Below are 25,848 nucleotides of genomic sequence, written 5' to 3'. Positions count from 1 at the left end.
GCTGCACCTTCCCTGCTGCTAGTCTTCTCTACCAGTGTGCACACACACATACTGTAATGATATCTTTCCAAAAAGTCAGTTCCCAACAGGTAACAGAGGTTTTTTGGGGAAAAGACAGCTTCGGTTGATTAAATACATGACAACTCAACAGCAAAGTACAACTTTATCACTCCACTACCTGAGTGTATGCTGGGCTTTATGCAAACCAACAGCTGTGAGAACAGGATATACAGTGAACTAAACAATTTTTGTCCTGCTCTCTATCTCTCGTCCTTGCATTCTCTCTCTCTCTTTCACACACACACACACACACACACACACACACACACACACACACACACACACACATATTAAACTCTCTTCTCTCCCCCTCTCTATCTTTAGTGTAAGTTCAGCCTCTGGTGGCCTGCTCCCTGTGGGCTCTGTCTAACTCTCCATATTGACTTTGTCCTGTCTCAGGAGATGATCTTGTTTCCCATAGGAATCTTTTTATGCACATGCACCTATTCACATATCGCAAAACCAGACACACACACTCTCTTACACGCACTAAGCGTACTGTAAATTCATTGCGGATTCAATACAATACCAGCTTTCAGTATGGCACTTTGAGCTGACTGATTCTGGTATGGCAGATGGGACTGTCACCGTTGTCAATCTTGAGGCAGTTCCAAATTGATAGCAGCCCAACATCGTAGTTTGTTTTTACTTTGCTCCACTCCACTCTTAAAACCCCGGCAAACCCAGAATGTTGGCATGGCTATGAATTAATGTCGACTTAACATTATGTTAGACAGGCGGATACTTTGGTCTCTAGTCATAAGGGAAAACCCACGGAAATCAGTTAGATTGGAGGCAATGTCAGACTGAAGATGGAAATGGAGTGTAACGAGTTGACAGTTCGGTCTGATTTAAGGCATCTAATCTTTCTGATCCTTTAAAGATGTTGCCGCTTTAAATCCTGGCGTGTCCAGGCCTATAAACTGGGTGAAGTTACCCTTTGAATGTTCAGTGTCTCTCTAATTTTTGCAAATACTTTTAAGGGAGGATAATCAATTTTTTTTTCACAAATTAAATAACACTAGAATTGAATTTGAATTTAATAATAGCGTGTTACAAAGAAAGAGAACATCATAATGGACACAATTTAACAATTTTATAACACCAAACAAGGAATGAATATTGCCTGAGTGTGCAAACGTCTTTTGTTTTTAGAGTTAGTGACTTTCTTCTCTTATCCTCTCCACCACCTCCAACATGGACACGTAGCTCATAAATAGCATACATTCTGTCGCCATGCAAATGAGCTCGTTAATATTAATGCATGCAATTAGTGGCAATGATGAGGGGGTAGGGCCATTGGCTCCGTCATTAGCTCCATCCTACACAGCTGGACTCTATGTAATAATATAAGACCTGTTTACTGATACACCTTTGTTTGTGAGTGAGTGTATTCTTGCACTTCTATTCTTGTGAGAACCTTTTTTTATTTTCAGATCTTCAGACTGAATGTATTTTTTGTGGGGTCTGATTATTTTGGTTGGTTCTCCCATCGTCAAGCGACTATTTACAAGTATGAGATAAAATAACGTCTTCACTGTAATAGTACGTGGAATGGCAAGTAGCAGCATGTGTTAGCTGTAAATGAGGTGTTTTAATCAGCAAGTGAGTGTAAAAATCGTAGTACCACAATAAGCAGCCAAGTTCCTAAAAACGAACAGTTTTCAAGAGGCCAAATCATTTGAGGCTTAAATTTCTGGCGAATTTCCAAACCATTTTTCGTAGTAGTGTCTACAAACAAAATGCGGTAGCATAATTAATGAAGTTAGAATATTTTAAATATAATTATGTTTATCTAGTGGTGATAAAAGTGTTAGGACAAGGAGATATAAAATGAATGTTCTCATAAGCATAGAACTACAAGAATAAATGTGTGTGCATGCTTTAGCATTCTCTTCTTCTTTAGTGTTTTATGGCGGTTGGCATCCATAAATGCTGCATTACTGCCGTTTCCCAGCGCGAACTACTGTATTTACAGTGTCCACCCAAAGTAATCCCATAACTCAGACTCAACTGTCTAGTTGGTGCAAATCCTTCCCTCAGTGGAACGTTTATCTCTTTTCCCGATATGTCCACAACGTCCAAGAATCTGCTTGCAGCATCCAACACCATCTTAATCCTTGATTTACGCTTAATTTCAACAGCACAATTTATTACCACATTTAGCATTCTCTATGGGTAGTGCTACTTATAGCTGTGGAATGGGAGGCATTTTGGATAGATAAGAGGAGATGTAAGAGTTATTGATCCATTTTCTAATTGCACTGCTCTCAGTGAATACTTTGTGCTGTCTAGGAGCTGTTGAGGTTGAAAGCTAACTCCCCAGCATTTACATACTGAAGACCTGTTGAGATCCTTCATTTGAAGAAAAAATACAAAAAACAGAGGACACTTTTCAAGGTCTAGGAAGTGAACTGTCACCGTGGCATTTGCTCTAACTAATAGCAAGAGAAAAACAATTTTAGCCTCGGTCACAATGCATTTTATTGTTTTGCAATGATTTTTTCTGTATACCTTTATTTTAAGTGGTTGACATTGATAAGTCATTACCACATAATGTTTAAGAAACTGTTATAATTACAAAGACCATTGTCAAGAAAATCAGCAGCCTGTTTTTTATATCTACTGTTGAGGCACCAGCTAGAGTTTCAAAGGGAATCTGTTCACCTTATAGCAATTATAACTTTCAGTCCTGGCCTGTACTGCTGATTTTCTAGCGTATAATAGTTAATTGCATTCACCTGACATCCCAGGTGTAAACCAGTCCCTGATAGGATAGCTAGAATTAAAACCAGCAGGTATCTGTGTCCTGAGGCCTGCAATTTGTAATGACTGCTCTTCTGCAGATTGTTATATACCACAAAAATAGATAGAGGGTAGTTTTCTTTCAGCACAAACAAGGCCTTTCAAAAGCCCCCCCCCCCCCCCCCCCCCCCCCCCCCCCCCCCCCCCCCCCCCCCTCTCTTCCTTCTTCCTCTCCATGGGGTTACAAGGGGGTCCGACGTGCCCGGGTTCTACGGCGGATTTCCCTATCGTAGCTTCCCCACAAAGCGTCGAATGTCTATTCAGTAACTGCAAGCCTCGTACGTCTTTCTGTTTCGATCATCAATAAATCATTTAATCGTACCTGTTGATTGTGTGGTCCTTGCTAGTTAATAAAATATAAAAAAGAACATTTACATGTTAGATACAAAATATCTAATTCTGCTCATCAAAGGAAAGCTCTATAGTGATTGGCAGCAGCTTTGGTTTACAACTTAACATTATTATTCACAGCAGTGGTCTGTTACAAAACAAGTGAATCTAAACCCAGTATTTGGCAAAATCCTATTTTGGTACACACCACATTTCAACAGCTCTGGCCTTTAAAGTGCTATATCCACAGTAAGTGCTCACACAAAGTGTTGTTCCCATTGGGACCAAACCTCTGGCCTTAGTTTAGACTCAGAGAGATTTGAGGGAAGCAGGGTTGGCTTGCCTGCGGGTGTGCATGCAACACACAATCACCTGATGTGAGGCTTTACCTTTTCCTCTTCCATCTATCAATCGGGACATGCCCTCTGCACCCTAAAATCAGTCCAGCCTGGTCCCATTACACCACAGTTTATCCATTTTTCAGGGGAAAAAGGCAGCAGTAGAAAATGAAGAAATGTTTCAAAACTTTGGCATACAATTTGTCACCTTGGATGTGACAAATATTTTCGAGTCATTACAGTTTAAATGTATTTGCCAACCTGTGGGGTAGAACTGATTCGATCCATTATAGTCAACTCTTTTTTTTTTGAGAGTTGTGTACAGTAACTTCTGCGGGACATTGGTGTATGCTCAGCAGATATGTCCATGTAAGTGTTGCCATATTGGTTGCAGCTAGGGCTGGGCCTGAAATGGTCATTTTGTGCACCCCAAAATAGACATCAAAGAACCATTAGTCCACCACTGCAGCAACCTGGTTTTAATAGGATTTGGTGTTAAAAAAAAAGAAGCTAAATTAACACAATATTCTAAACCAACCATGTTCATCCCATGCGGTAACCAATTTCTTAGACCCAGTTTTGTATGTGTCATGGCAAATGCCTGGATTCTGCCTTCTTATGAATCATCCATTATAAACCTTCACATCTGACTTTTCCAGTTCTCTCTTTCTTTTGTTGTCCCTGTCACCGGACAAAGTGTCCAGTGTCCTTGCATAGCCTTACAGCTGTTTCCTCTCCAGTTAGCATGTGTTGGCTTAGCTCCATGTTTGCATGTTCAAAGTGGTGTCAAGAGATATTTAATCCGCACTATGAACAAGATGGACAACTGAATGGAGTTTATGGAATTAATCAAACAGGTGAAATTGTGTAGATTACTGCATGGATTACTAGTGGCAAAAGGGAGCCATCAGGTTGACCAGTACATGCCAGCGTGTGAACCTGAGTAGGAATACTGCAAAAAGCGATAACTAAAAAAACAGTGAAACTGATGAAAATGGTTTAACAGAAAATGGATAGCGATGTTGTATTGTCTTAATTTTATGCCTACCTAAAAATACTATACTCTTTATTTGGACAATCTTTAGAAGAAAACAAAATCTACAAACAAAAAAGTGGACGTACTTGTCCACTTTGACTGGTTATTTTTAAGAAAATAAACTTAATTCTGATTATTTACAATCACAGAGCTAAATATATTTATGCATTGCTAAGTGTCTGTCTGTCTTTCTATCAACAGTATATACCAACGTTTTAATTTAGTTTGGAGTGAGATTCGGTATTGCTAAGGTCGATGCATTTTATGAGTAGGCCTTCTGTGACATTATCCATGGCAGGGGTCAGGGTCATCACTCTTCAATCCTCAGGAATTTTGTTTTGTTCATGATCAATTATGAATAAGTGTGGTTAGTTTTTCTTGCATTCTATTGAATTTATGGAGTAATTTGTTGAAATGCAAGAGTGTAGGTTTTGCTTCAACATTGGAGGGGACACTTATTACGTAGGGGGTCAAAGGGTCCTCCCCCTGAAACATAATTTCCTGCGTTCTAGTGAAATTGCACCTATTTCTGTCTTTCAGCATCAATTTATGGTGAAAATGTCTTAAATAAAGGGAAACACAATTCAGGTGGCAGGTGGCAATTCAAAAGAAAAAAAATATAATACAATATAATGCAGTAAGGCTCACGTTCTGTAATGCTTTCAGATGTGTTCTCCTGTACTTTTCTCCTTTAATGTCATCCCTGCTGAGTCAACACACATGCAGGCATGATTTAGTCTTCCTTCCTCTTTTGTGTATTTTGTTTGGGAAAGTGACCTCTTTAAATGTGAATTTGGCACCTATTCACATGACGTGAAAGCTTGTAAAACATATTTTGTGAGTCTCATGCTTAATGACAGTTGGCAGCTCTGACAGTTTTATACATTTAAATATGTGATTAATATCTCAACCAAAACAAATCACAATAATTTAACTTGAGTCAAAGTCTGAGACAGAAGTTATCATTACTACTTTGCAAAGCTAGTAATCTTTAGCAGTAGTTTACCAGTTTTTTTCTCCCTCATGGTTGCATTTAGCTTCTGCCTCATTTAGATATGTGGAATAACAAACTAGAATACCAAAACGATGGTTCATCAAATTGGATATTTTGTAATTGCAGATTACAGCTAGGGGATATCAACAGACCACTTTTAGTTTTAGCTAGGCTAAGGCTAGCTGTGGCTATCTCCCCATCTAGCTTTCACTTTATAGATATCCTCTGATTTAGCTGCTTAGATGATTGTCTCTCTGACAATTTCACAAACTGTATCACGGATATTTTACATTTCTATGACATAATAACATTTTATATGTTGACATTATGTATTATATAACATTATTTCCTCCCTTAATATTCATAAACTGCAGTTTGGCACTGATTGCTGAAAATTATTGAAGGATAGCAAACTTGCAACTTATATTAATATGAAAAGGTCTAATGTTGAATGATTTAATCAGGTTTATAAGGTAAATTGATTCCATGGATACTTTGAACAATTTAACTATTACATTTGTTAGTCTTAAATATGACTTGTGCTCCAAACAATAAAATCCTTAAAAGATACACACTATGAGAGTCAAAACACAGCTTACAGTAGATAGTCAGGTTAATACGGCAGCTCTGTTAAAATGGACACTGCTGATTCAATTATTTTGAAAAGCACTGAATTACTCACACTACAATAGCATAATAGTACATCAGCAGAAATTGGTGATTTGAGAGGTTTACATGTGCCTGTGTGTTATTTAGTTACCGGTGGTCTAGAGAAACAAACACACTTAAAGCATCATACATGGGCATTCCATTGACATAAGTGAGATAGCGAGGTCTTCTGCATTTCTCCATAGTGACATTCTGACACCTATATACAATAAATACCTCTGCTTTCCCCCCCGCACCTCTCTGAGCGGATTATTAATAAAGAAGGACACTTTGTGGCTAAGGTAATCAGATGAAGTGAGTCAAAGAATGAAAAGCAACAGAAAAAAGCGAGACAGAACGAGAGGGGGTGTCTGTGTATGACGACAGAACGACAAAGAGAGAGAGGAGGAGAGAATACACCACATTAGTCCACACATGATTTATTCCCCCCTCTAGGTGAAGGAGACACCATTTGTATTCATTTGCCTTTATTTTTATCCCAGATTCATCTTGCATCCACAGGCCTGTCACCACCATACTAATATTATTTTGGTCATGTGATGTCCCATAACTGGCTTTTATAAAAATTGGCCCCGTGCGACAGCAGAGGATGATGCACAGTAGGAGGGGGAGGGGTTCTATTTTACTTATTTCATCTGATTTTGTTAAATTTTTTTACAGGGAGATGGTGTGAAGGGTGGGGGTAATGACGTCTGTCCTCCTACTGATGGACACACTAACACCCACCAATGTGCACACACACACACATTTTTATGTCCGTGCGCATTTAACAGAAGGTCTGGCTTTTTTTATTACTGGCAAGGTGAGCCAGTGGTGCTCCAACCCAAGGACAAAGACAACTGTGACCACAATCCTCCTCGCAGGGCTTTGCAGAACAATTAGATGAGAGCGGAGGGTGACTGCAGTTGTGTTTCAGGACAGGACACACGCACGGATGTGTACACACACAACAGATAAGGACACAGGACATGAATACACCAAAGTAGACACACATATTAAAGGAATTGTTCGACATTATGGGAAATATGCAAATTTGATTCTATTTGGTTAGATAAGAAGAATGATACCACTCTTATGTCTGTACAGTAAATATGTAGCTAATGCCAGCACCTGGTTAGCTTAGCTTAGCATAAAGACTGGAAACAGGGGGTGTAAAAACATAGTTATAGTGCCGCAGGTGGTAACAGGCCAACAAAAAGCTTAGAATCCAGGAAATTACTGGTCCTAACAAAGAAATGTAAATACAAATTTTTATATGAGATATGTGTTAATTAGTGAGTTTTACAGGTGCTGATATGTGGATTTTGTTAGCTTTGGACAGAACCAGGCTGTTTCCTCCCATATTACGTCTTTAGGCTAACCTAAGCTAACAACTGGCTGCCTCCAGCTCCACTGTACTGAAATGAGAAAGGTATTAATCTTTTAATCAAACTCTTGGCAAGAAAGCAATAAGTGTATTTTCTGAAATGTCAAAGGGGTGGGCATTACTTCCAAAAAAATAAACAAAATCTTCAGCATGTGGACAACCGGATATTTTAATACATTATTATCCTGCACTATGGACTACAACATGATTGAAACATTATTCATGTGTAATACATGTCAATGACTTCATGAGCAAGCATAATAAAAGCCCTGCACCACCTGCAAAGCTGTCATCCTTTTGCATATTTAAAAAATTGCAGGTTTCCCATACAGCTATGGACTTTCAAGTACCAGATGCTTCAACTAAGTAGAGCATGGATTAATAATCTTTTCCTGCACAGAAAGAGAAAGTCCGCACACTAATTCATCTGCTCCGGCTGTCTGTCTTGGACAAGCCTGGGCCTAGCGTTAGCTATATAGCTACAAGGCAGGGCAGATTGATCAGCGTAGAGCCCGCACTCTGTTCAGTGGACCCCCGTCGCTTCATTTCTCATAAAAAGCGTTAACACCTCATCAAAAAACACAAATGGAGAGTTTTTTCCCCATGTGTCGCTCTAGTAGATTAGATTCATGTCGAAAATCCACTAAATTCAGCCAAAGCCAGCTAGCCACCTGAGCCAAGACAGTCCTGCGGAGACTGTCCTCACCAGAAAAACAACTATAAAGGTTGTTTGTGCAGCACGTTATTATGACACATATTTACATTTATTGTGGCTGCGACCTATAGTGGTCAAACAATGCTAGCAAAGGTGGAAGTCAGGTGACATACCGTAAAACTTTGAATAATAGCCCGGGCTTTTATTTGCTAAAATCACTGAATTGACCCCGCCTATATTTAGGACAGGCGTCCATATGGGACAGGACTTTCATTCCTTTTGCACAAAACTGAAACTACTATTAAACTATTTATTTTAAACAGAATATTACTTGTATAAAACTTATCCAATAATATCAAATATTACGTCATTCATTTGATCTAGCTCCGACATGCGCTTTTATTTTGAAGTAACACCACGAAAACAACACGGTGCAGGATGAGAGAAGTTAGCAGACAGAGAGTGATGGACTTCACACGACAGGATTTACAATTAATTTTTATGAAAAGCTGATTGATTCTTTTGATCGGTGGACACATTCGGACTTAACGAGTGGACTTAAAAAGTGCTTCAAAGGTAACGGCAGTGAGCACTTTTTTCCCTTTCCTCTCTCGTACCATGCAGGTTACACATAAGAATTAGACTTTGGGGATTGTTGTTTCCGTTAAATGAACTGAATGACTGAATTGTGGAGAATCTAACTGATCTAATGATGTGTAACATGTCCATAGTGACATATTGATCATGCGTTTAAACATTAATATTGGTATTAACGATCTAAGCAGCTTAGAACCAGCTAAAGCAGACGACCCCACGGGGTTTAAGAAGTGTTATATATCCAAAGAACTTCTATAAAAACTAGACCAGGCGTTTAACGGGGACCTGCGTTTATTTGTCAAAATGTTTTCCAGCACCAGGCCAGTAAAGGAGAAATATGGGACTCGGCTATTAAGGCAGAAAGTCTGTGTAAGGAAGCAGTATGGTGTGGTTGCATGGGTCAAGCCCCGGACCTATACACTCAGCAGAACAGTGTTCGAGTCCCATGTAAAACCAAATAAATGTTGAGTTATATTTATTATACTTATTTTAATCCAAACCGTGACATTTTCCTAAACCTAACCAAAGTGTGTTAACGTTAACCAAGTGTTTAATGTCCTTTGATGTAGATCACGTGACATAACATAGTTAATGCTTATATGTGTTGTTTGGGAGGCATGGACAAACGCAACCAATAGGGGCGCTAATTTAGGAAACACTCATATGTGTCATATTGGGAGGCATGGCCATGACCTATGTTGTCCTCTAGGTTGGAGGACTTGTTGGGACTGCAACACGTGTGCATATATTGCAACTATTCCCATCTGTTTACAGGACTGTCCAGACCACCAATGAAGCTAGCTATCATCCACATTACTTTTTGACTGAAAATAACCTTATTCTGCACATTGTAATAACTGGAATCTCTATTCCACCTTTATTCCCTTTTTCTTCTTTGTTCTCCACACCGAGTCCTTGCATTCAGCTGGTGCCTCCATCCAGCCGAGTGTACCCAGCTGCATGGCAAATTACAGGTGGGGTTTTGGAACGATACACAACAACTATACGCATGCATTATTAAATGAACCCATGTTCAGATGAAATTGCTAAGCCAGCCAATAAAGGTAAATTACCAAAGACAAAACACGGCAGCAAGAAAGAGAGAGGGCCCTGCCCGAAATTGCATTGCATTAATGAACAACATCATTTCTGAAAATTGAGAGGAAACACGGAGTTGCACCTATCAGCGCAAGACAGAGCGAGAGGGAAGAGAGAGAGATGGAACACAACATTGACTATCTAATTATGCATTTTATCATTTCAGTCACAATAGAGTGCCTCCCTTCTTTAGTTGCCCAGTGTACTCGTGCAGCTGTTCCTCCGCTGCTTTAATGAGGAAGATAAAGAATAATCACAACCATGTTATATTTACATCTACTGACCACCAAATTGCTTCCTATTGCAGCACACACAAACACACACACACCACCTCCCAATCATGTGAAAGCTTCATAGTCACTGTCCTCTCGTTTTTTAAAGCAATGACATAGAAAAATGTGTAGAAACAATGCAGTGCAGCTTGTTTTTGTCCATCATTAAAACGCACATCCGAGTGCACTAAAAATTTGCCAACATGGGCTTAATAGCGTGATACAAAGCAACGGGTGATTGCTTTCAATGTGTTGTTGCTTGTGTTTTGACAATGTCGAAACAAAGACCGGTGCAGATCACCTTCCCTTTTACCTCTCCTATTGGCTTTCCCCTCACGTCCCTGGCAGTCAAAGCTAGCACAGATCCTTGACTCCCGGCAGAGCTGTAATATCACACTGCCGGTCCATCACGTTGTATGCCCTGCATCCATCCATCCAAACATCCAGCTAAAAAAATGTGGCCCCAACCACCCGATTCCCTTGGGCTCTTAGAATAAAAAAAATAAAAGTGACTGTAATCAGAAGGAAGAGATGAAAGGAAGATAAGTGGGTGCAGGAGAGTGGAGGAGATGTACACTGCAGGGCTCTGACACCCATCATATGGAATCAGCACCTCGTGAGTAATGGGGGTTAAAAAGGGAAAGTGCTTTCTCTCTCAGTGCCAGATGGGCTCTTGTGTGTTGGATTGGAGCTGCAAGTGAGTGAGTGAGTGAGTGAGTGAGTGAGCGAGCAGATGAAGGAGTGAACACTTGCAGCCCGTCTTGGCATCCCCTCCGTCGACAGCAGAAATCAAATAGCACGGGGCCTCCAGAGATGATTGGCCCACTTCGTCTGAGCTTCCATCCAGAACTGGCAATAAGAGCCGCTTCACAATCAAGCGCGAACCCTACGTTGTCACAGGCCGACATTTAGACAAATACTGGGAATAATTGGAGAACAAGCTGTCGGTTTTTACATATCGCATCTCGATGTTTGCCAGAAGGGGAAACATTTACATGGCACTAAGAGATTGCAGCATTTTGAGGAGTCCGTCATGATGTCTGTTGTAGATGATAAAGTGATTTCATTTTTTTCCTGAGGTGATTTCAAGGAAATGATTGGAAAGCTGCAAAAAGAAATAATGAAACACTGCACGTTTCATAACAACATCTTCATGTTGCCTATATCAACATCGTTTTTTCCCCCCTGTATATTTTAGCAAGTCTGCACTGTAAATTAGCTTCCAGTTTATTGACGTTATTGAGCACATTTTCAAACACAAAAACAAAAACACATTTTTTGAAAGATTAACTCACTCCAAAAACACATGCTGGTTAAATCTGGCTTATCGTTAACAGGCCAAAGTATTCATTACTCTGTTGTTGCCTAGGATTGTTACCAGGAGTGACAAGCATGGCACAGGCTACCATGAACTACTACTTTACTAATTATTCTCAGGTTTTCATTGTACATTCTCACATTTGTATTCCATACTGTTGAACTGTCATTTAATATTCTCAGTTTGTCTTTTAGTATCTCAATATTATCACTCGATACGATGTTGATTTCAGCCAGAACCAGTGCTCATAGGGAAAAGTAACTGGGATTTGAATAGTAGTTAATCAATAGAAGATAACTGAGACAAATACAAGCCTCGTTCTGGCCACAGATTTGACAGAATATTTTACGGTCACTTAATCATGTAAACAGGCATGTCAGTCAACAGCTGTCACTGCTGCATGCTATGTTGTGTTAAGTGATTGCATATTAATTGTCATCACTTTCACTTTGCACTATTGAGCTACTATGAATGATCTGATTTCTTACGCTGTAGTAATCTGTGACCTCCCTAATATAAAGTGATGTTGACTTTGAGGCTCTTTGTTGTGAATTGATTTGACACTACACTGATTCATGCCGTGTGTGATGAACATATGGAGACATGGGGCTCTAAAGGATCTAAAATTGCTGCCTCCATACAGAAAAGAGCTAGCAGAGTTTGCCCCTCCAGTTTTTAAGAGGGTTAAATTTGTCTCAAAAGCCTGGAAAAGAGGGACAAGATCGACATTTTAATTAGTATTTACTTTATAATATATAACTTTTTTGTCAGGAATTTATGAATTTAATTGTGATAATGTTTCAAATTAGTTTTCTTTACTTCTGGACTTTCTTTTGTTATTGACTGAAAAGATATGCACTGCATTCTAGATCTGGCTTATATGAATTTGTAATGTCTTTTAAGCCCATGTGGGCTGGGCCTAGTTGTATTGAATAGAATGACACCAAAAGAAACCCTCTCCCATTAATAGGAAAATAAAGTAAACACACATCTGTTGGATTAACAAGAAATGCAAAAACAAATAAGATGCGGGTCACCAAGATTAAAAGAAAGGTAGACAATCTTGCAATCACAATGTTTCAGCAATAGTTAAGACCACTTGACACCCTCCTCCTGCTGTAAATTGTAGCCCAGGCCCTGAGGGGGTCTGTAGAAGCAGTAATTATTAGTTAATTGTTCATAGCCCGTAGCCTAGTGAACAGACATAGCCCCTTGGACATGCGTTCACGGCGGAGGAACTTTTCTCTTCCAATTAGACCAGCGAGGTAGAGAGGGCGACAGCACGGACCATCAACCACGGCAGCGCAGGTGTGCGGACTTGTGGGAAACAGAGAAGACAGGCAGCAGGCGTTTAGGAAGGCACACTGTGGTGTGTGGAACCAAAAGGCTGCGTCGGCCCCCTCGTCGCCTTCGGCTGCTGATGAGAGTGGTGTCAGAGATGAGGACATAAAGAGAAAAATGAAAATGAGAGCAAAAGGGAGAGAAGCTGCTTTTTATGTCTTCACCCAGTATGTGATTTATGGGTACGTAATATGTCTAATGTCTCAATTTGTGTGAGTCTGTGTTCTAATAGGATGTACAAGACAAGGCAGGAGTGAGTGACAGTTGAGCTGAAACATATTGGCTCTTAAAGATTTATAAGGCTGAGATGTTAAGATGACTCTGATGGGGTTACCAAGTGATTGGTGTGCTGGCCTTGCTGAGAATCCCGCTCTATGAAGAGCTCCGTAATACTTCAACACAAGAGCCTGATGGCTCATTTGAGAGCCAGACGCAACCCATGAAGTCAATCTGCCGAGCCAACATCCCTCTTCATAAACACTTAGTACAGAGTACGGTTGATCTTCAGCTGAATGATCTGGCATTGAATCAGCGCAGAACTTACCACAAATTATATATGAATGATTTTTCCCACCTCCAGAACAAAATCCCCAGTGACTCACTGTTGCTTAGGTAACACCAACTTCCTGCGTCTGAACAAAAGCAGACCAGGAAAAGAGCAGGAAAAAAGATCCAAAGTGACTGAACGCTTCAGGTAAATGCAGGTTGCAATTTTAATTTTCATTATCTTCACATATGCTTATCAGGCACTTTTTAAGAGAATTTTACTGGCCTCTTTCTCATTCGACTCAGATTAATTATAATAAAACACAGAGCACAAGATGCACAACAATAAAGCATCAATAACCTCTGACGTTATCATCAACTCAGAACCTTGCAACACCTGGGTCCACTTCATCACCTTGCGCCTGTAGATTTATGAAAGGGTGAGTGCAATTGGTTCCGGGCAGAAGGGATATGTGGATAATGCAGCTTCATTAAGAGAGAGCATAACGGCATGCCTGGATGCAAATATGGCATCTGTATGAGCTAAATCATCTTATTAAATATTTACAGTCAATGTATGCATATGGAATTACTCCTGCACAAATGCATCCAGTGGAGCACTTATTCATCTTTGACTGCATTAACATCCATCATCTGGATAGTGGAAAGATATGGCAGCAATCTGTTTTTGCTAAAATGATCCTGGACATCAAAGTAAAACATGATGTAATACTTTAGCTCAGTTATCAGCCATTTAAAGTATGTGCTGGCTTGGTGACAACAATTTTTAAAATTACATAATCTCACTTTCATCTGTGCATGTTGATATATGTGAAAGGAAATTTCAAAATAAATGCAATCAATGTCAAAATAAATTAAATCAAAGTGCCTTCGATAATGATAATTGATTAAAAAAACACGTCTCTAGTAATGTGTGTGTGTATATATATATATATATATATATATATATATATATATATGTTGTGATTGCAAGTCATCCTTTAATGAGGAATTTAAAAAACAGGTCACTCTTTAAAGAACCGTGAAAATGGATTTTCCTTATTGAGGAATTCAGCAGGGAAGGAGGCTACAAAGCAACATAATGCAAGGTTAATGGATGGAAAACTTACTGTAACACTGCCACAGAATGAAAGCCAGAGCATGACACTTTGTATTATTTCTATGCTAATGTGCACCACTCGTCAGCTTTTTCACCCCACGGGGAAAACACAAGCATTCTTTGTATTATATTTCTGCTTGTCATACTGCAAAACACAAACTGGCTCAGGATTTCTGTGTGTGTGTAAACCCACAAAGAAGCTGTTTTGATACCAGTCACTCTGGAGGGAGAGCTCCGCATTAATATTTCCAAAATTCAGAGGGCCCAGAAAAGAGAAAAGAATAAAAAAAACACACAGACACTCGTTTGGGACTTTGGTTCTCATTCTCTCTCATACTGTGTAAAGGCGATGGCTCGACAGTTGGTGCAAGCTGCCTCAATAATGTTCAGGGAGTGTATGGGGGAAGAAGAGAAGAGTTCTGAAAAACAGCAACGGAAAAGGACACTTTTTCTAACTCTCGTTCAAGACTTTTTGTTTATGGGTTTCTGAGTGATCCTGTCACTTTAAAATAAATAACAGAAGCACTGTTGCAAGGGAACTATTTCTTAAATGATATAAAAGAGAAAAGTAAGTCTATGCAAAAATTATGCTACAACCAAGCAATTATTAAATACCCCCCTTAATTATTATGCTACCTACTTAATTTGTTAAAATTAAATGTCCACCACTGGGAATGGCCATAAACCTACATGTAAAATGTAGATGATTATAATAAAAGTTAAACAAAGTTAGGCTTTTAAACAATGCAACATAACTTGAGTGCTTGGAGTTCCTAAAGTTCTTAAATTAAAAACCTAGCAGTAAAAATGAAATCTTTAAATATCACTGCCTGGAAGCACGGCCAGACCTTTGTTCATCTCAATAACACTTTATTTTCTGACCTAATTCACAAAGGAATAATATAAAATAGATTTCTTCCTTCTAGAAGTTGTGTTTTTACTTTTAACCTATACAATCAGGTTTAGTATCCCATCAGCTTTAGTGAACTGAGCTGCTGCAGCAGTTGTAAGTAACATTTTTACTTTTGCCTACAGTTTTAACCCAGTTGGTTAAAATCAGTTGGTTCTCTCCAGTTACAAAGGGATCCACCTTGGGCCTAATCTGGCTGATTGAACATGCACTTTTGTGGTTTAGTTGAATATTTTGAATATTTTGTTTGTGTGTCTTGTTGCGGCAAAAAGGAAAAAGTCAGACCACATCTGTGTCTTCTGCAGAGACAAGCCCCCACCACTGCCAAGAGGTTCTCGTCTCAGGCAGCAAACAGCACCGGTGTGGACACTGTGGCCTGTATTGTCGTTGTCTCCACCCCCTTAGTACCCACTTTAATGGGGACCCTGCCAATCTGACTTTTTTTGGGAGTTTTACTTTAAAACGTTAACTTTTTGGTTCAGTTAAAATCAACCTTGGTGCAGTTGGTGATGTGAAAGCAAACGAACCAACCACAGGATTTTGTGATAGCAAATATACTATTAATAAATCCATCCCGCTGATCGTTAAATCTGTTCGGGAAGTAACCTTGTAATTGATCTGTACAAGCCATTTATATATTTTTGCAAATCATTTGGCAACCACGTATGCACACGAGCATGTATGCATTTTCTGTGCTTCAAGGGTGAAAAGCTGTTAACAATGTTCTGCCTGTACTCTGTGTACTTTGTCAGTTCATTAAATCCATTAAAAGGTGTGTGACAGTGAACCCACAGTAATAAGCCCTGAATCATTAGTGTGCATGATGCCTCCTCATCGTCCTATCTCTACGCCTTTATTAATAACATGCAGTCATTTTGCAGTCTAATAATACTAATAATGCTTATAAGTAGTTATTTTTTCAGCTGTTTGTGACACCAAAAAACATAAATATACACATCAGAAGCATTAAAGTGCTGTATAACTTCATGTTTTCTCCTCTTGATTTGTTTGTAAAAAGTCAGTGTGGACAGGAACTGGACCAGAACTAAAATGCTACAATGTTTAATTATTTCCATGGTCAGAACCAGATGAACCAAACTACAGGTGTGAAAGCAGCAGGCAGTTTGTCTGCTGTATTTGTGTTTTCTTTGGTGTTTTTCATAGCAATAAAAGTGTGGAAAAAAAGTGCCCACTGTATAAGGGCTCACAAGAGGTCCTCTGCAACGAGCCATTAGCTCCGTGCCTCACACCACCCATAATACAGCACAGATACTGGCTCATGTTACAGCACCTTTTACATATATGGGGAAAAACTAAACAAAACTATTTTAGATAGAAAAACAGGTTTACATAATAATTACACATTATATAACAGTATAATTGCAGAGATATTATGTATTTTAACACAAGATATCAAAATGCATCTGAAAAATCTATCATCATTCCAAATTGGATATTTTTGCAATACTGAAATTTAAATGTAATTTCTGGAATGATAAAATGGTATTTTGTAAACAGCACCAGAGTGAATACGAAAAGACAGAATGCAAAAGGGAAACACAGGGAGAGTTGCGCATCCTGGGTGTGATCGGTATATAAAAAGCGTCATGTGATTTGTGTCCCGCTCCAGTTTAGAGGCTATAGCCTCCAAACCAGCACACCCAAGGAGAAGCAACCCACCTCAGGCTGCGGTTCCCATCTGCCTGCCCTCTCCCCCTCCTTTCCCTTTGACAAGGCCGCAGCCCGTGGTCATCATTCTTCAGTGTGCACTGTACATGTGTGTATGTGAAACAGAAAGAGAGAAAAGGGCCAAGAGGGAGCCAAAATAGAGAGAAGTAGGGGTATTACAGATTCACCACTGGACAATCTTTTCCTGTCTCTGTCCCTCTGGAAAGCACTGCAGTAGCGGCTAGCTTGCTAACTGGCTGCCGGAGCTGACATGACATGTTTCCCCAACAGACCGCGGCCCTCTCCCTTCCTCCTTGGATCAAATCAAACCAGTGGGCTGATGCAGTATGATTGGAGCTCTGGTACTGTCTAATAGCCAAGAGACTGAGCCTGACGCATACTGTTGTCTCTATCACTGCCTGATTCACTGAAACAATTCCTCATATGCAAGCTACCCAGGGATGTGCGTCCAGCGGGATGAGTGTAATTTTTATAGTTTGCAATGCAGCTTAAAGGAGACCTATTATACTGCATTTATAGTTCTATATTGATGTTCTGTGACTCCTGTATGGCAGCTTTTCATGATTCAAAGTTCAAAAAAATTATTTTCTAACTTGTACTGGCTGTTCATGTAGGCCTTCATTTCAGCCTCTGTCTGAAACAGATGCTCCTGTCTCTTTAAGACCCCCCCTCTCAAAGCCCACTGTCTACTGTTTGGCCAAGACCTGAAGCTCGTGTACCAGGCTGTTGTTGTTGCTGAGCAGTACAGACAGCATAGCTGTGCAGAGCAAATTACCATATATGGAATACCGTGTAGCTCCGTGTGTCGTAGAACGAAGCTGATGGTAGAAAAAGCAGTTCAAACCAGAGTGTTCAGAACAGAAGGAAATCTGAGCTTTGGCCATGTTTAACATGAAAATCCAACACTGTAACATTGTAAGATGAGTCATAAAACATGGAAAAGCATAATAGGTGTCCTTTAACACATATGACAATGCAAGTTATGTGTTAGCATTGGAGGAAGAAGTACTCAGCTCCTTTGCCAGTTGGTAGAGGCCAAAAACAGAGCTAACAGAGAGAGAATAGTGGACTTGCCAGATGAACATAAGCGCAACTAAAAATAAACAATGATGTTTCTCCATAACTGCTGGATGTGTCTGTAAGCAACTGTTACTGGTAACAAGTTGCTAACAAGGCGATGATGTGTCAGTGTTGTGTTTACAACTTGTTTTCACTGCCCCCACCAAAAAAATCAGTTTTTGCCGATTTAGGGACTCAATTAAAAACTAAAAATGATGATGATAACAAGGAGGTTTTGTGATATTTCAGAGGCAGATCATATGTGTTTTGTATGAATAATCTTATACTGTAAAGTAATTACAGCTATCAAATAAATATAGTGAAGTACCATATTTGCCTTTGAAATGTAGGGGAAAGTATAAAGTAGCATGACATGGACATACTCAAGTACTACACATACCTTAAAATATACTTAACTAAAATACAGTACTTATTTTTGTGTTATCTACAGGCCTGCACCCCTCAATGGCAGTAACGTTTGAGGCTTTCATCAATGTCAGCATCGCAGCAGAAGGAGACCAAACACAAACACATTCACCTCAGGCAGGGACTCCCCACTCAGCTATCACCGCCACGACCAGTGACCCTCAACAAGCTCCTCTAAGTCTCTGGAGCTGCCCCCTTCTGCAGCTCTGTCACTCTTTCCTGCAGCCAGCATGAGTAGGTAAGTCTGTTTCTCTCTAATAGTCTCACTCGGCCTCTCACCCTGCTAATAAGAATCAATATCAGCTCTCTTAAAAGTCATCAAGCACAGAGGTAAAAAGCCTCAAGAGCATGAAATTGCAGACGGGAGAGGGTGTACTTACGAGAGTAGGCTGTGATATAGGCCTAAAATTGGTCCATTGAAGACGTACAGTATAGAGAGAGAGAGAGAGAGAGAGAGAGAAAAGAGGAAGAGCAGAAGCAGAGGACAACATAAGAAATGGAGAAAGAGAAGAGGTCAGGGAGGGACAGAATTTTATGCCTCTGGGATGTAATTCTTGGTTTTGTTTTGTTTTTTCGTCTTATGGACTCCAGCATCAAACAGCGCAGCTACGGAAAGCTTATCATGTCGTCGGCTTATCTCCCATTTTCACCTCCCCAAAGGAATAAACACACAGACGACTGCAAGATGGGGAATGTACAACAACAAAGAGTCGACTCTTCAGGTTCAATGGCCACTAGTGCACTCTCTCTGTTTTCATTACCACATACTGTCCTAGAAGCCAGGTAAACCCGCTGATGAAGCTATGGATTATCCTGCATCGGATGTGAGGTGTCGTCTGAGGCATGAAGGACACCGGTCATGTCAGCCAAGGCAAAGACATATTACAACGGAGAGCAGACCTCAAGGACTCAAGTAGATTAAAACTGATTGAAATCCCATTTGTGGCGTTTGGGGTCTTTTATGTCAGCTTTACTCTCTCAAACTCTTGCTATGTCCCCAAAGTGAGCAGAGCCTGAGTCTGAATAAACAAATAAGATTGCATTTGTGGAGACAAGCTTCTCAGATTTACATGGCAATAATATCAAGCTGTGGGATTTTGTAATATGAACAGCAATAAAGGTGGGTGCGCGCGGATGTGTGTCTGTTTTTTGATAGGACGCAATGTGACATTATGGGAGGAAATGGTAAATTAGAATCTGGTGTAGAAAAATATGCACACACAGACGTGCCTGTGTGTACATGCATGTTCGGAGTGTGAAAAAATTATCGCACAGTGGTGTAGTGGTGTCTTGGTAGATAGATACAATAAATCTTTATCTGCAGAGTGAGATGTTAAATGTATTTATGTATGTATCCCAGAACTGAAGAAGTCCTTTGGATGAGGGACGAAACGTCTTCCAGTATCTTCAACCAAGTCCAGTTGCCCTTGATTTTAACCTTCGTTGGTTAAATGTATTTAGTTTAAAATCTACACTATTGTAACTATAAAGTAGGAGAAAATGGAAATACTAAAGTACAAGAACCTTAAAATTGTACTTACAGTTAGTACAATACTTGAGTAAATGTTAATTTGAGTTATATAAGTTTATATTTGTAGTGTGTGTGTGTGTGTGTGTGTGTGTGCACGATTAACTAGCTACAACTATTTTACCTATCAGCCATTTCATGCTTGCTGGTTAGGGACCAGCAGCAAGGGAAGAGACTTTTGTTCCTTGAGTTTATCATGAAGACAGCTCTTCTCTTCACCCAGGGTGGTACGCTGCCTGGAAGGGGGCGCTTCCTTTGAAGCTGAAGTCTGGGAACAAAAGTCTCCCATTCTCATTTAACACCATAGATTTTATTAAAGATTGTAACAAGATTAGCTGCATGTTTATTTAAAATCTTCCCCCAGTATACAGTAAATCAGAGGTTATATACTGTATAAATGCATATATAGACCACTACTACTAACACTACTATGAAATATGAATATGAAATAGTGTCAAATGTTCAATATAATTTAGCCTTGTAGATCTTTTTTAAATATACACTCATCCATATCAACTAGTGTCCAAAGCTTTATAGGATTCCAGTTCATTGCAAGGATTACATACTTATAGTAGTCCTACTTACATTCACATCTAGGAATAATCTGCTGTACAGTCTACAATCACCTAAAACCGTAAGTTAAGTAAACAGGCACACTCAGGGTAAAGCCAGCAGACTCCACACAGGTTGAAATCCAGTGCCTAGTGCCTTCCCTGCTGAAGGCAGCAGTGCAAATAACTACCAAGCCCCTCATGCTATATAGTCATATTTCAATTGCGAATGATTATGATTATTCTCATATTAGTTGGCAATGTAATGTTAAATCAAATGTTGTATGTTTTAGGTAAGTAATTAAAAGCAATAAAAAATAAAAGATGTTGAAAAAGACTGCAGCCATAATATATTACGTGTCATTTATAATTGCTTAGATTCATCTTTACAATGACTCTACAATGGATTTCAGTAGAGTTTAAATTACTGCAGCTTGTCAATACATTTCTCAATACTCTACAGGACCAAAATAAATCTCTGATTGTCTATTGACATATGAACCCACTTGGCCTCTCTGGTCATCTGTTCCAAATGAACATGGAGAAGCAGCATTTTGTTACTATGCACCACAGAACTAGCACAGACTTAGAGGATTTCAGACTTGCATTTTTATATTCTCTTTCATTATTATCCAGCTTGCATTTGCATCTTTACCTGACTAGTATCTCTTTCTCTTATCTCTTCAGGTGCATTAAAATGCTTTTCAACATTCAGATTTACATTTTAATGCATTTATGCTGCATTTCCTTTATGTTTATAATGTTTTAATACATATGTCAGGCACTTGGAATTGCTTTTGTGTATGAAATGTACAGCTATGTAAGTATAATTTTCAGGTTTATATTATCTGTTTATTTTTTGGTCCATTAGCCAGTGAGCCTTGACAACTGCCATCCACCTGCACAGGTCTCTAAAAAGTCAGTTGATAAGCCTAAGCTCTCTTCAGAAAAGAGGAGTATCTAGCCCACACAAAATGCCACAGTGCTCCATGGAGCCCACGTTGTGACACACACCTCCTGATATTATCTGGATACTGCGGATTTATGCAACATCCAAAGAACTTATTCACTGGCAAAAGAGGCATGCGACAGCAAAGTGACTCCACAGTGCAGGTGGGCATGTCTGCAGGATCTGATTTTTCTTTACAGGACTCAGGTGAAGCGCACAAATCTCAGTGTGAAGCAGTTTGGCCGAAGAAAGAAATTGAATTTGTAGAAAAGGTCAAATCTCCAGTGTCATGTTCATCTGCGGCTGCCACACAAATATTGTAGGTATAAGCCTCTTGTGCACTTTACACATGGTGGAAAGCCTCCTCCTCATATGATCAGCAGGTAAAAGCAGTCAAACAGCACACTGAGGAAAGGCAGCTCATCCAATCACAGACACAACTGTGAAGCCACAGTTGAATCACAGGCAAAACAAGACATCCAAAGGTACAGTTCACTGCAGGTCTTTCCTAACTAACAGAGCTGTTTATTCTGCCTTCACCTGCCCACATAACCTCCCCTCCCTCTCCAGGCTAGAGGCCACTTCATCCGAGACTCAGTGACAGGCACCCTAAGAGGCAGTGGGACGGCAATGAAGATGTCATAAAGAGCTTTAAGAAAACCCAGAGTCAAACCATCGTTTAACCCCATCTGAAGACTCAGATTTCTTGAAATCCACTGAGCTGGCATGGAGGCAGAATGGTGATCAGAGGAATGGCTCAAGCTTCTTCCCCATTTGATATATGTGAGGAAGTCATAGCAACAACTAATGAGATGCTTTCTCTTCACAGTACACAAAGTAAAACATACTATAATTCTCACTTATCTATTCATCAGGGCCTGTGAAAATCGACTCTACCTCTCAAGCTACATAACCCTTTAAAATCCTTTCTTGTCAGAAAGCTGAAAACAGGGCTGCTTACAGTATTAGATCATGAAAAGCTGACATGTTGGAGATGGATGGTGTTCACAGGACAGTTTTCACATTTTAAACAGAAAATGTGACCCATGCAAATCTCACTCAATAGCTACCAAATATTCAACATTCAATTAAAAGTTATCCATAATAAGTAACCAGTCAGAGTGCAGGAGCTGATTTCTGCTATTTTAGATTTTACAAATACATGAACACTTCCAAAGATCAATTAAGTGAAGGTTTAAATGTCTTCTGCGCGTAAATGTGCACGGGAAATTATCATTCGATCATTAATGTGGCTTTCTTTTTTCTGAAAACAGTAAAACATTTCCATCACAGTTTCCCAAGGTGATGACTTTAAATCACTTGTTTTGCCCGACTAACAGTCCAAAACCCAAATATATGGAATTTACTATAATAAAAGGCTAAAATAACAAGCAAATGCTGCCTTTCCTCAGTGCGCTGTTTGACTGCTTTTACCTGCTGATCATATGAGGAGGATAGATAGAAGCATTAAGTGTTCTGCAGCTTTGCTTTTAAAAAAAAGACATAAATGGCTAATCTCCTCTCAAAATAGCTGCAATAAATTTCATGTCAGTCAACTAATTAATTAATCGATCACAATAATAATATAAAAGCAACTCTAACACAAAAATAAGTACTGTTAGTTCTGCGAGTTCTAATCTGAAACAGACACTATTCCACAAATAGTGTGACTATTCCATGAAATACAAGCCCATCTGTTGGTGGGGGATTTAGAAAGCCCCCTGCAGCCACTTTTTAAAATGATTCAACTGTAAATTGATTTGTTGCAGGCTTTACTAACATCACAAAGACAGCCTGTGATCCACTTTGCTGTGGTTTATCCACCTTAAGCCCCTATTTAAAAACCTCCAAACCCTAACTGCCCTGCGACTGATGATGTGATTCAACACTTTGATATGGCTGAATTTTACATTAAATTTTCCTCATGTGCTCCAGCACCACCATGATTCAATATAAAAGTCAGACGTGCCTCAGGAAAACGTGCTCATATTTGAGTGGTTTCCACTGAATTGGCCCCCTGTCCCTCCTCCTCTTACCATCCACACAGGCAGGTCTGGCTCTTGTAGTTCCTGCGATCTGGCCCTTCTTACAGGCACAGCGGGCCGTCTGCCTGGCGATGGTCCGCCGTGGTTGGCTGCTGTCCCTGTCCAGCGTCACAATCTCACATGTCCCCGCTGCCAGCTGGCCTGGAAATGACATTGCACCACAGAATGCGAGGTCAGAGAGATGAAATGATAAACAGGGCAAAATAAACGAGTCTGTCTCTTCTGTTAAATTTGTACTCTGTCACATGTTCTTTGGCGTAGCTCTGTTCTTTTTCATAATCATTTGTAGCTGGCAGGGCACGACACAAACATTACCAAATTCAAGGGAGTGGGTCTCACTGGAGCCACTGACACAAGTGCATGTACTGTAGACAACAAGACTTCAATACATGGCTAGAACATTTATTCTAATTTTGAACATGTCATACATGTACATATACAACAATTTAGACACAGCCTAAACAGCCATTGCTGTTTCTTGAATGTATGTCACTTTGTTTCAATGAAATAATCAAGTCCCCCAGTGTTTTACTTTTTCTAAAAGTTTGTTATGTACCACACAATACTGTTAAAAATTGTGAAGATAAAGCCAGATTTAACAAATGGACATTTATACCTCACGCAATTGACATTTTTTTCTCATGCAATGAAAAACAAATGTATAACTGATAACGCCGACTCACGGAGCTAATCAACTCTGGCCATGTGTTGCAACACCGGCGTACACCATGATAGTTATTAAGTGAACCCGCTGTAGCGCCGTTGTGACGAATGGTAACGTAACTGGTAGACTTGCTGTGAGACTTTATCAGAGGTGCTGAAGTTTGAACATGTTTGTGGATTTGTGGTGAGACTTCTGCCTGATCACATTGTTTCAGTTAGTTTCAGTTTCACATGCAATATGCAGTCGCAAACTTTGTCGGTCAAACGGTCTGAAGGGGATATAACCAGTGGAGCAATAACATAATACACATCAGAGTATAGAGCATATTATGAATTGTCATTAATTGATGATATTATTCTCATAATATTACAACTTTTTTCTCGACATGTCAGAACACAGATATGTGGGAGAGATTCTGAGAGTTTTGAACATGAGCAGAAAACCAGCTGAAAGACAGGAGACAATAAATGATATTATAACTGAAATGAATTAATTTGTCATTGAGGTGAAAAGGTGCCACATTCACATTTAAAGAGGTTACTAACCCTAACAACAAGACAGTAAAGAGGACGGAACACTAAACCATAACTGCATGCGTGTTGACTCAGCAGGGATGATACACTAGAAAAATGTATCTATAGGAGAAACATATCTGAAAGCAACACAGAATGCCTGTGAGCCCTATTGCATTATATTCTGTTAGATTTTTAGATTTTGAATTGTCACCTGCCACCTGAATTTTGTGTTCCCTATCAATGAATAAAAATAATTCCACCATATTGGTGCAGAAAAATTCACCAGAAAGTAGGAAATGAAGTGTTTATTGCTGAAAATTTTCATATAATTCAGCATTGAAGATTTCCTAAAAATAGTGTTAAAATCTCGTCTCGTCACTTCTCGTTCTTGTGAACCCAATCTCGTCTCTCGTCTCACGGGGGAGGTTTCAGGATTGAGCGATGTGTCCTGGGTTGATTCTGCATCTAGCGGGTCATCATTTGACAGCGATCCACTTGCAGAAGGTAAAAATTGCTAAACATTGCATATGCATTCATTTTCATTAGCCAATGTTGCAAGGCTATATAAATAGGTAACTTTTGGTTACATGATCATGAAAAACTAATGATGCAGCGGATAGCCTAATAATATTTTCAAACCACCTGTAGCCCAACATATGGCTTGCAATTATTGTGATATAAATAAAACATAAACCAATAGGTCTAATATTATCAAATGTAGCCTAGATAAACATTTATGAAATAGACTTAATCTAATGTAGTCTTTCCCTCTGACACAATGGTTGGCTGTTGTTTCAAGAGAGTCTGCGCCTCCTTTGTGTTTGTGTGTTTGCAAGAAATTCTGTTTATTATTTTAGCAAAAGTGATCATTATACATTTTTTCATTGGGTAAAATATTACTTAAATTTTGGAATTTATTAGAGCCTTTTCTTTCCAATAAATATTTTCGTTTGGACTACGTTTGTATATTTAATTGGATGCACATCCAAAACAAATAGCAGTAAGAATACCTTAGGTTTTCCATTAT

The 25,848-nt window shown here is 39.5% G+C and overlaps 1 protein-coding gene and 1 long non-coding RNA gene across 3 annotated transcripts in view; one reads left to right on the top strand and one right to left on the bottom strand.

Moving 5' to 3' along the window:
• The window catches only part of LOC123985252, a 57,468-nt gene extending 37,981 nt beyond the window's left edge, over positions 1 to 19,487 (top strand). For both annotated transcript variants that reach the window (XR_006828638.1, XR_006828637.1), the window contains exons 4-5: positions 18,595 to 18,807; positions 19,161 to 19,487. This is a non-coding gene — a long non-coding RNA (uncharacterized LOC123985252). The remainder of the gene's footprint in view (positions 1 to 18,594; positions 18,808 to 19,160) is intronic.
• Positions 1 to 25,848, bottom strand: part of tafa5a (TAFA chemokine like family member 5a) — a 96,150-nt gene that overhangs the window by 33,363 nt on the left and 36,939 nt on the right. Inside the window, exon 2 of the mRNA XM_046072723.1 lies at positions 23,634 to 23,783. Coding sequence (XP_045928679.1) covers positions 23,634 to 23,783 — 150 coding nt within the window. The remainder of the gene's footprint in view (positions 1 to 23,633; positions 23,784 to 25,848) is intronic.

The sequence above is a fragment of the Micropterus dolomieu genome, linkage group LG16 (genome assembly GCF_021292245.1).
Source record: "Micropterus dolomieu isolate WLL.071019.BEF.003 ecotype Adirondacks linkage group LG16, ASM2129224v1, whole genome shotgun sequence".
In the NCBI taxonomy this organism is placed as follows: domain Eukaryota; kingdom Metazoa; phylum Chordata; class Actinopteri; order Centrarchiformes; family Centrarchidae; genus Micropterus; species Micropterus dolomieu.
The sequence above is the reverse complement of the archived record's forward strand: the minus strand, read 5'-3'. Positions and strand labels throughout refer to the sequence as shown.